This window comes from Chaetura pelagica, unplaced genomic scaffold (assembly GCF_000747805.2).
Source record: "Chaetura pelagica isolate M959 unplaced genomic scaffold, ChaPel_1.0 scaffold92, whole genome shotgun sequence".
Classification (NCBI taxonomy): domain Eukaryota; kingdom Metazoa; phylum Chordata; class Aves; order Apodiformes; family Apodidae; genus Chaetura; species Chaetura pelagica.
In genome coordinates, this window is record NW_009952404.1 from 524,368 (window position 1) to 536,727 (window position 12,360).

The 12,360-nt window shown below is 38.8% G+C and overlaps 1 protein-coding gene across 1 annotated transcript in view; it reads left to right on the plus strand.

Moving 5' to 3' along the window:
* Positions 1-2,210: 2,210 nt before the first annotated feature.
* Positions 2,211-12,360, plus strand: part of LOC104398157 (chromosome unknown open reading frame, human C7orf73) — a 60,423-nt gene continuing 50,273 nt past the window's right edge. The window contains exon 1 of the mRNA XM_010008208.1: positions 2,211-2,384. Within this exon, the coding sequence (XP_010006510.1) occupies positions 2,211-2,384 (174 nt within the window). The remainder of the gene's footprint in view (positions 2,385-12,360) is intronic.

A 12,360-nucleotide genomic window follows, 5' to 3' on the forward strand; every position in this document is an offset into this window, starting at 1 on the left:
AACTAGCTGCTTTCCATGGATACTTTAATGCTAAAGTTTTCTCTCCTGATTATCTGTCAGTACCTCAACTCTTTGCAGTTCTTTCCAGACTGGGGATTTACAAAGAGCTGTATGTTAGTTTCCCAGCTATTGACTTACAGCACAGCATATTTTATTCTAGAGGTGACAAATGTATTATATTGTATAAAGAATCCCACAAATTCCTTAATTATATGAACTCATTTGTGTGAGAGGTAAAGTCTATAAAATCTTTACAGATTTACTCTTATAATTATAATTATGCCAAATTCCTCCACATCTACTGCATTTACCTATTGCATTTGCCAACACCACTCTTATGCTGGGAACTTAGTAGTGCTAAGTTCTCTCAACAGTAATAAATTCAGCCTCAAATATCAGTCCAGGCCTGATGTAGTATCTGGAAATGTCTCTATCATTCCACTAGTTTTATAGGGAACACAGTAAAAAATAAAAACCAAATCTCTGCAAAACAAGCAAAACCACAAAGGCAGTATTTCTGGCTGCTGAGTCTACATGAATGTCCTGCTATGAAATTTCCAAAAATCTTTGTGTCCCAGTTGATGATGCACCAGCTTTTTAGGAGGACCAGTACTTAGGAGTGTGTTCTTGTCTCTTCACATCATCACACATCACAATGCAAAGGTCAATTTTCTTTCACCTCATTTGTCTGGTTGTACACTGTCATTACAGGATCCACTCTGTAGTTCAGGAGGAGTAGGTAGGTGGAGACATAATTTATTTCTCATCATGAAGACACATAATAGTGTCTAATTTTTTGCATGAGTGCTTTCTGCAAGACAAATGACAGACTATTGTTTTGACTAGAACTTTTTACATATGGACCTGGTTTGTTAGAGGTACTTCCTTTTAGATGCCTGGCCTCTCTAACACACAGGAATCAATTTGGTCAAATATAATTCGTAGGTTGGATTTTTCACTGCAGAAAAGTATAATCTGAGCTGAAAAAATGCCAGATATGTACCACTTCCTTCTTCTATTCCTTCTTCGCAAAGATGAATCAAGTAGACATCATCCCGACACTTCATGGATCCAAAATGTAAATGAAGGTAGAATCAATGCATTTTCAATAACCTGCACCATTACACAGAAAACACTCGCCATGTCCTTCACTGAGAAATATTAATGTTCTTTATAGTAACAGTTAAAGGCTTTTTAATGTGTTTTGCACTTTCTCTTAGAAAGTGACAGTTACAAATTATGCTGTCACTTCTATGACTTTAAAAAAAAAAGTATTTTCATTTGTTTTCTTTTGGCTTCACCTTTTCTCCTGTGTTCCCATTTCATTCGTTACGTTTTAAAGAATCCCACTAATTAGCTGGAAGCTATTTAAACATTGACTACAATAAAATCTATATCCCATTTTTACAGCATCTGAGGGACTGTTTTCAGAAACCAATCTGCGTAGGTGGGTTGGAATGCAAGCACAGGAGACCTTCCTCACCACATCACAGTGACCTACAGAGAATGAGATCCTATATAAAGAGAAAGAAAGGGGACATTGCACTGGCATACATTTTTATAAAGCTTGGCACTCTCTTGTTATGGTTTGAGGGGGCACAGGTCAATTTTATGGTGTTAATACATGGACCTAGAGAGAAAGCATCGTTGAGGGGTCCAAGGGGAAAAACAGAAAGGGGTTAGTATTCCTTTCTTTTTCCTGTCTTACCCTATAAAAGCCAGGAGAGTGGGAAAATCTACTCCTTCCCATTTTTCCTTCCTGCCTCCTTTTGCTCATCCAGTGGACATCCGGGAGAGAGACTCCTGCCCTTTGTCTTCAGCTGTCCACATGCTCAGCAGGATCCAACTCCATTGGTTGCTGGGAAGAGTCCTTGCCCCTTTTCCTGAGTCAGCTCTGCCACAAGGGGCTTTAGGACAGCTATATCAGTGATCATTGAAATCAGGTTTTGTACATATTAATATAATTTTCATTATTATCCCACATGTTACTACCCTTTCCTGTTATAGGAAACCAGTTCTAGTTTTGGCTTCCAGCCTTGAAGTCTCTCCTCCTTATTCCCTTTTTATCTTCCTGTGAGAGGGTGGGGGAGAGTAATAGAGAGCAATTCTGTTCTCTGGATTTGGTGCACCCTGACCATTAAAAGAAGATATCTCTCTACCAGTTTACACCTTGCCCACAGACTTGAAAGGAATTTGTTCACTCATTAAATATGGGGAATGAGGAGAAATTCTGTCCAATGGAGGTTTTGGGAGGGCTCAGACCAGATAATGACGCCACATTTGGAGACCAGCCTGCCCACAGCAGAAAGGGAAGACACAGTAGCCACTGTCTGATGGAATATCCTTTGCATATGGATGGGATAGAAGCAGTAGCTGCTACTCTGGTAGGTTCAGCAAGTCTTGGGGCAGCATGACCAGCTGGGGCTAGAGCAGCAGCAATTTCCATGGAAACAGCCTGTGAATCAAAAACCGCTAAAGCTGCTCTTTGAGCACTAAATATTCTTCAAACTAACTAAACGAGAGATTCTGCTTCTCAAAGAGCAGTCTGAACTAGTCAGGTGAAGACTGTCAGATATGACACGGAAAAGCAGCTAACGAAAGCCTGGTTTTGGAGGTTCTGAGAGATGATCTAAAGTATCAGTCTTTTAGACACACCTGAAGGTAATTTGCATTGTTGCTTTTTCCTTTGCTGCAGAACAAGTTGCTAGAAAGTAGGGGGTTTAAATGAGATGGAAAGAATCTTTGCATTCCTAACTGAATTACAGTTTATCATAAGAACAGCCAGTTGGGGTATGGCAAAGCAAAATATGTAAGGTACACTTAAGGAAATAGGAAGATTAACATTCTTCTTAGTAAGGTAAGTGATTTAAATGGAATATCCAGGTCCTACCATTGACAGTGCAAATAAACTCCTTTCTGAGATTAGCAGGATAAAACTAATTAGTCCTAATTGAGTTGCCAGCAGACAGAGTCTCCTCAACTGGTCTCTTATGTAACAAGATATTTCATATAATGAAATTATCACCTGTGTGTGCAAACATATTTAATAGGACCCACTGTGCTCACTGAAATGCCTAATGCTTTGAAACTCAAAATGCACCATGGTATTAACTTTGTGGATGGATACCTATGAAAGCTTACATGTGTGAGACAGGGTGGATTTTGCTGTATCTGAACCAAAGATTGTTCATATCCAGCAAATAATAGATGTGATAATAGAAAAAAATCCTTCAGATACGGAAGCCAGCTGAGACTGTAAAATAGTACCTACAATAGAGTTCACTAGAATTATTACAGCCAAGCAGAGGCCAAATCCCAGACCAGTCTTCTGCTATTTATCACTTTGGCCAACAGGTCTGTTGCATGAAGAATCTGATTGAACTCTAAGGGGGTGGTAAGGAAAAGGCAAGGTGTATAATTGAATCTGAGGCACCTACCCTCATTCTGATGGAGGAAAACAGGCAAGAGAAAGAAGACAGAGAATCTGGGAAATTACAGGCTGATAAATCTAAGCTCAGTTTTTGGGAATAAATTGGAACTGGACATTGGAATAAAACCATGTGGAAACCACTTGCAGGCACATGAAGGAAAAAAACAGCTGGGTTGGATTTAACCATGGAAAGCACAACTGATCTACTTGATTTGTTTTCCATGAAGAAATGACTTGATCTAAGGACAAGGAAACAGAGCAACAGATGTTGTTTACCTTGACTACAGCAAGATTCTCAGCATGGTATTCCAAGTTACTAAGTTCAAGAAATGTATTTTGTATAGATTGAGTATAAGGTGGACAGAAAATGTCTGGATTGTTGACCTGAAAGGCTAATGGTAAAAGGTTCAAAGTCCAACTGGCATCTGGATATCAGTCGCACTACTTGGTTGTTGATAATAGCACTCATAGTGCTTAAATTATTCATTGATTACTGGCAGCATTGAATACCCACCCAAGGGACTTGCAAACAAGAGCAAGCTGGGGGAGAGGCTGATATGCTGGAGAGCAGGACTGCCATTCTGAGGAGCCTTCACTGGCTGGAGACATGGGTCAACAGCAATCTCAAGAATTTCCGCAAGGACAAATCGAAGTCCTGTACCAGGCCTGTCATAACCCCATGCAACAAAATAAGCTGGGGACTGGCTAGCTAAATAGAAGCTATGGAGAACAGTGTTTGGGAGTCCTGGTGGACAACAAGCTGAAGATTAATTGTCAGTGTGTTCCTTTGGTGCAGAAGGCTGCAAACTGGATTTTACTAACAGGACCATAAACAATAACTGGAGGGAGAGATTATTCCCTTCTGCTTGTTTATGCAGCACATTTTTTAGCCAACACCTTTTGCTGGTGAAAAGCTGTGGGAGTGTTAATAAAAATGTGACCTAGAGGAATAACAAAAGTGTTTTTCCAATCTGATAACTCAATAGAAAAGTAACAATAGGAAAAGTACACTCTTCTTCATCACTTAAGAGATTCTATTATTTTGGTAGGTATTTATGTTTCACAGGGAGAATACTGGTTAGGAGAGTCTAACAAACAAGGAAAAAGGTGGATTTTGTCACAGAACCTCAAAAAATATGTCATAAGGCTTGTGTGTTCACACAGAAATTCAGGAAATTTGCAAACTCTTTGGTACATCTGCTGTTTTGACAGATGTCTGGGCAAGGAAATAGAAACCTTCCCTGATTCAGTTTCCTACCATGTCTCTGAGTCCTGTCATTGATCACAGGAGTGAAGAGACCAGTACCTGCCCCATCTCTTCCCCTAGAGCAAAGAACCAACTGAAGTAGGAAATAGGATAAGGTTCAGGTAGGAGGACCTTCTAGAAACACCAGTAGGCAACTTTTCGTAGTAATCATCTACAGCGATTCTCGTAAATGCTTTACATATCTAGTAAATACCAACAGATGTTTGGTAGGATATGCTCATAAACTTAATGTTATTCAGCATCAAAAGAAAGGGGAGAGTAGAAACAAAGCATTTCCATCCACAGTAGCTGACATAGCTGACACCTATTCGTATCAAATGTTTAGTGGAGATTACCTGCAAAAGGCAATTGCAACTGCAATTCTGTCCCATGGCAAAGATCGTACTATTTTTTCATAGAATCATAGAATCATTAGGGTTGGAAGGGACCTTAAAAATCATCAAGTTCCAACCCCCATGCCATGAAAAGGGATCCCTACCACTAGATCAGGTTACATAAAACCTCAGCCAACCCAGTCTTAAAAACCTCCAGGGATGGGGCATCCACAACCTCCCTGGGTAACCCATTCCAGTTTCTCACCACCCTTATAGTGAAGAATTTCTTCCTAATATCTAACCTAAATCTCCCCTCTCTCAGTTAAAAACTATTACTCCTTTTCCTATCACTATATTCTCTGATGAAAAGCCCCTCCCCAGCTTTCCTTTAGGCCTCCTTTAACTACTGGAAGACCACTATAAGGTCTCCTCAGAGCCTTCTCTTCTCTAGACTGAACAGCCCCAATTCCCTTAGCGGGTCTTCATGCATCTTCTTCCCCATCCAGTTTTTGAATTCACTATCTTCCATCAGTGCACAGCTGATAGTTGACCATGGGTCAGTAGCTTTTATGAACACCACAACTAGCACAAGAAGATGAATGCATGCGGCTTTTTCCTCCCATGGGACAGCTCAAGGCTTGTGATAGTGATCTGAACTGAAAATCTGAGCTAGGTTAATACCTTCTTTTTATTGTTCTGTTTGTTGTCCAAGGGAGGCAATAGCACACGCATGGAGAAGTTTAAAGGCATTTGTGAAATAAAAGCTTTAGACACAAGATGGAGATCCAGCCCCACTGGTTCACATGAAGACTGGAAGGAAAAAAAAGTAAGGATAATTTTCAGCATATTTAATTTCTTTCTACTTGTCAAGCTACAGGACAAAATCTCAGGATCCTCAAAGACTATTTGTTGGAGAAAAAATTGGTGGATCAGGAAGATATACCTAATACTTTTAGAGATAGCAGTGCTATAAAGGCATGAAGTTACTGCAGCTGATGCATTTAGAGACCTCACACTTTCAGTGGAGCTTTTCATAGGCTTGTGAGAGTAAAAAAAGCACTTAGAAACACCAATTATATAAGGAAATAGAAAAGCTATAGGATGTTTTCACCATAATTTCCTTTGAAATTAGTTAGAGATTAGCATTTTTATATTAATTTTGCAGTATTTAATGGTTCTTCTCTAGTTGTTTGCCAGGTCCATGAGTGATGGCAGTCATTAATACTTCCCAGCATAACAATATGACTCTAAGTGTGTACGTATTTTCTTCATGAGTCCTATCTTGACCTTTCACATGGAACAGTTCTCCTCCCAGGGAAATTTTACAGCGGTTTTTCCTCTGCCTGATTTTTTACTCTCTGACTGGACTTCTAGTTCTACATAGGGTGCTTGTTGAAACCGACTGATTTTTCTACTATAATGTGAACCTTCAGTCCTAAGAAAAAATTTTTACTCGGACAACTCTTTCTGCTACTTCTGTGCTGTACTAGCCATGAAAGTTTTCGTGAAGGTAATAAGCTCAGCTCTCCTTAAGCAAAGTGCTCTTTATACTCGGAAATCTGTTTGCATGATATTAGACCGGACAGTCTGTATGACCCACAAAGGCTCAGCTTAGCCTTATGTAATTTTAGACATTTAAATAAATGATTCTGCTCAGTAAGAGTTCCCTTCAAATCTGTGCAGAGTTTTAGGGCCTCAGTGGACTGAATCAATGTTTTGCAAGTACTTCTCTCATTGCATCAACTGTAGAGGAGGAATGTAAAGTTACACAGCTGATGAATTCTATGCATAAGTTTAACCAGAAGGAATTTGCGATAAAGCATAGTGTCTGAAAATTAGGTTCTTTTAAATATATGCCCTTGGCATATGATTTTACTTTAATAACTTGTTTTGCCTAAAATTTATTTAAAAATAACTCACTGAACAAATACCCCAAAATAAATCTGTCTTTGGAAAGGAAAAAATACTCAGTTAGTTCTTTGAAAAGAAGAGGGTTAAGGACTAAAGAGTGATTTCAGCTGAACTTATTGGTGATTTGAACGCTTGACTATTGTCAACTTTCAGCTCCTAAATGATATAACATATATTAAATTGAGCCCTACTTAGAACAGCAATAATGGTGTCATGGTAGATTTCCAATTTCAAGAAATAATAAATAGCAAGAATTCTTAAATCCAATAGAGGAAGATAAGGCTTCTCCACAGTATAAAATAATATTTACCTTTGCCTATTTTTCCTTTATGTTTTTCTAAAAAAATTAATAATATTAAAGAATAATAGTTTTAAAAAAAATTCTAGCAGAATAGATGAGATGGACAGAAATTATACTTATTGAACCAGTAACATCCAAATAGTGCCATGTATTATTCTTGCTACCATTGTATTATTGACATGACTTTTCTGAAATAAAAATTATTGAAATTGATATGAGATAAACCAGTAGCACTGAAAACCAGCAGCTTAGCTACTGGGTTCTGAATAAGGATATCTAACTCTCCATAAGCTCTTCTCAAATTCCTCTTAATATGACTGAAGGCATTCACAAATTGGAAAAGCTTCAGTCAACAGAATATGGCTTATGGGCTTAGCGAGAGAAAGAGTTGGCACAGCTTCACAAAACTCCCTCCAGGCTTCCTCATGAGAGTCTGAAGTGACCAAAGAAAGTGGCTTCTCAGACACTGTTGTCTTTAATAGATAAATCCTATATTAGTTCATCATCCGTCTAAGAGTGTTTGTGAATCCTCTGGCAGCAGTATTGTTCGAAAAGCCCAGGATTTTTGAAGCAAGTGGATTTCTAGTGGAACCACATATAAGAAAACCTGCAACAATTTGAATGAGAAAAAATAATTTCTCTCATACACAAATAATAAAGAGTGAATTCTGCAGACCTGTGGGTTTGTGAACACAGGATATGTCGCATTTTGGAGGACTCTAAGTGTCCTTGCAGAGACTAGTTTCAGTTAAACAGTTGTGTAGCTCTATTGTCAAGGGAACTATTGAGCTTCTATTGTTGTACAATTTAATTTTTCAGTCCAGGGAAGGTATTATCTAGTAATGAACCCTGTTACACAGATACGGTCATTTATATTATAAATGCTGATAATAATTTCTGTCTGTGAGGCACTTGTACATCATACAAAGTATTGCACTCTCACTGAATTAAGCATGCTCTCTGTTCCAAATCACTGGCCAACATAATTTATGGCATGGAAGTCTTGTTTTATTCAGCATTTTAAACTGCTTTATCTTTTTAGAAGATACTTGCGTGTTCTTCCCTGCTAGTTTTTCTAATTTCGTTTGTCTTTTAATTTGCATCAATATTTTTATTATTATTAAAAAGAGATTAAGAAAAAATACCATTATGAAGAAAAAAAAAAGAGAGTAATTGTTGCTCAAATTCCTTTTCCATTGAAATAATAGAATCATAGAATCATAGAATGCCAGGTTGGAAGGGACGTTAAGGATCATCTGGTCCAATCTTTCTAGTACTATGACAGTTTATATAAGATGGCTCAGCACCCTGTCAAGTTGAGACTTACACTGTCCCATGTGAGGGAATCTACCACTTCCCTTGGGAGATTACTCCAATGTTTGATTGTCCTCATGGTGAAAAATTTACCCCTTGTGTCCAATCAGAATCTCCCCAGGAGCAAGTTGTGCCCGTTACTCCTTGTCTTTTCCATGTCACTCCTTGTAAATAGGGACTCTCCATATTCATAGTAGCCATTCTTTAAGTACCGACATGTTGTAGTAAGGTCTCCTCAACACCTTCCCAGTTTTCTCAGCTTCTCCTCATATGGCAGATCCTCCAGTCCTCTGATCATCCTTGTGGCCCTTCTCTGAACCCTCTCTAGCCTTTCTGCATCCTTCGGTATAGCTGGGACCAAAACTGAACCCAATACTCCAGGAATGGCCTGACAAGTGTCTGGTAACTTTGTGCTTTGTTTTAAGCTATTAATTGTGGTGAACAATGTTTTTCTTGCAAGGCCTTGATCCCACTAAGACTTGTTTTGACAATGACTTACCCAAATTTCCCTGTAGTGCAGGAAGCTAAACCCCTGAGCCAACAAAATGAAAACGAGGATTTGCATTCATTTATCACTTATACTCCCACAGTTTCAATGGAAATCTCATGTGCTCCACAGGTACAGACAAAATTGAATCAGAAGAGGAAGCAGGACTCAAACTGGTTGGTAATTTGAACCACATATAAACCAATGTAATATTTTCTTGTGCCTACAGGTGCCTTGAAAGTATAGCTCAGGGTGGGATTAACCACTGTGCTCATCTCTGCTTAAATGTACATAAACACAGACAGTATAAAGACATTGTTAACTAAAACCCTCTTCCTATATTCCTCTGCCAAGGGATGCAGCTCTCAGTGGCCCCAGGTTTAGCTCCAGCGCAGCCTGGCTACAAAACCTGAGAATAAATGTCAGAGGAAATTGTTTTATTGTGAGAAAGAGATGAGAGGAAGTGCAAAGAGACAAGCACGACAAAGCAGCTAAAACTGCAAACTCATAGCAGCTTGAGGATCTAAGAGGAAAAACCAGCAACATGGAGACTTGGTGCATAAAAATATAAAAGAGAAAACAGAAGGTAAGACATCAAAAAGAGCAACATTAAGGGTGGGTCTCTTGCACCGAGCAGTGCAGGCTGACCTTTTGCACGCTCCTTGACCACCACCTGGTGTGCAAACACTCATAAGCTTCTTCTTAGGGGTTGTGAGAATATGAATGCTTACATTAATAGCTTGGTAAGTGTAGTTATTGGTTGTGTTTATTAGCTAATAAATGAACTTCTTTTGTCTTTTAAGCTATGTGTGAAGCACTTGAGCATGTGATAAAAGCTGCCTGAACAAAATGATCCAGGGAGAATTAAAACAAGGATATTGAAAAGAACTTTGTAATTTGCAGTTTGTTTTTTCCATTTTAAGGGAAATGTAACCGCATGTAATTCATGTAACCACAACTTGGAAAATCACAATCTGCTTCTGTTTTCTATACCAACCTCTGACTGGTTGGATGAGAATAGAAACCACAGAGAGAAAAAAAAAAAAAATCAACACTGTCAATTAAAAGACTTCATTATAGTATTTTTATTTTCCATGATTTTCTACAGTATTACAAAAACAAAGAAACAAAAAAAACACAAATAAATTTGGCAACTCTTCTTCTACCATATTTGTAACTTTCTGTATTTCTGACATGTTCTTAATTATCCTTTTCTTAAAACTCTTAAACTTGATACAGAGTTCACAGATAGGAACAGAGATTCTAACAAGAAAGTGCATACTCTATGGAAAAATAGGGGTATTTAAATTAAATTATAACCATAAAGGTATTCTCCCAGCCAGTGGAGGGAAATATGTGAATTAATCATTCTTGCTGGTTACCTTTGAAAAGCCCTCAAAATTAAAAACCAAAACAAAATAGAATTGTTTTGACCATAATTTCTATCTTTATGTACTCAAACGAATTATGAAAGGAATAAAGCCAACTGTTATTTAGCCATCAGAAGCCATTCAGAAAGATGGCAGCTAAACTCTGAGAAACTTATTTACATTCAGACTCTTTTCATAGAATCATAAAATGGTTTGGATTGGAAGGGACTTTAATGATCATTAAGTTCCAAGCCCCCTGTCATGGACAGGAACACCTTCCACTAGAGCAGGTTGCTTAAAGCCCCATCCAACCTGGCCTTGAACACTTCCAGGGATGAGGCTTGCACAACTTCCCTGAGCAACCTGTTCCAATGTCTTACCAACTTCAGAGTAAAGAATTTCTTCCTCAAATCTAATCTGAATCTTCCCTTTTCCATTTTAAAATGGTTCCCCCTCATCTCATCACTTACATGCCTTTGTAAAAAGTCTCTCCCCGTCTTTCCAGTAGGCCCCTCCAGGTACTGCAAGTCCACTAGAAGATCTCCCTGGAGTCTTCTCCAGGCTGAACAACCCCAAGTCTCTCAGCCTGTCTTCACAGGAGAGGTGCTCTAGCCCTCTGATCATCTCTGTGGCCCTCCTCTGGATTCAGTCTACCACCTCCATGTCCTTTTCATTATAAAAATATTGGATATGTTTATATTTTTGCATAGAAAGGAGAATCATAACTGAGGGAGATAGAGGTGGGAGAGAAAAAAACCCAACAAACAAGATACCTTGTTCGGATGAACCTTTGAAAGTTCTCAGGCTAAGTTGTAGAAAACAATAAAAAATGCTACTTCAGGTGGAAAATGCACAGCATATTGTGTGTCCTTCAGTTTATTGTAGTAGGAAATACAACAGAGGGGATGTGCTTCTGGATAAAATTGTATGCTGTCTGCTTTGAGTGCAGGCAATAGGAGTGGAAATATTAGAACATAACAATGCCACTATTGAGTGTTAGATGAGACAAAACCTGTCTACTGTTATTTCATTCTCAGATCTGTACAGCACTGGGAGCTACACTAACACAGATTGCTCTCCTGTAGAGCTGAGCCATCAGAACAAGCTTCTTAACATTTCTGCTATGAAACAGAGACTTTGCTAAGATTTCCTCAGGGCCTAGACAGAGAAGAAGCTGACAGCATGCAGGTTTCCTTTAAATACTTTTAAAATACTCTGTGCTTTCCTATATTTGGGCTTTCACACTGAAAAAAGTACACCTACATATTTGATTTTTACACGTTTGACACTCCAGGCATGGTTGAAAAATCTCCACTTCTGATAACGGGTCTCACACCTTGGCTCAACACTTGTTTCCTCTTTCATGTTCCCTCCATGGCCTAGAACCTTTCAAATTCTGCCTTCAAATTATTGTGAAACCTCTGCATGTGTTAGAGCTGGCCAGAACAGCAAATGCATCTTTGTGAACTCCGTGATAAAAGATACCTAGTAGTTTAATTCTGCTCATTAAACTCACAGCAAAAGGCATGCTATAGGCTGGCTGTTGGGGTCTGATACAATCACTTTGAACATGCATTGGATAAAAAAATAGATCCAGAAACAGTCAGAGATTGCATGGGAGAACAGCCTCACTCCATCAGTATGGAGAGCGCACAGCAGCCACTATTTTTCAGCATCTCACCTGTCCATGTGTGATCTTGACGTGATTTAGAGGAGCATCTCTATATTTGGCTGATGGCCAGAAACAATTTCAGTGCATTAGGTCTGTTAGTAGTTAGGGTAACCTAACCTACAAACAACACCCCAGCAGCAGAAGAGCTTTGGACGATCTTTGTGAAATCCTGGACTGGTGCAATGTGCTTTTCAATGACAAAAACCAATTTGGCCCTGCAAATACTGCCTTTTTTGCATGACTTTCCAGCACTATAGGTCATATGTACTGTAACGCAAACATTTCTGAAGCAGA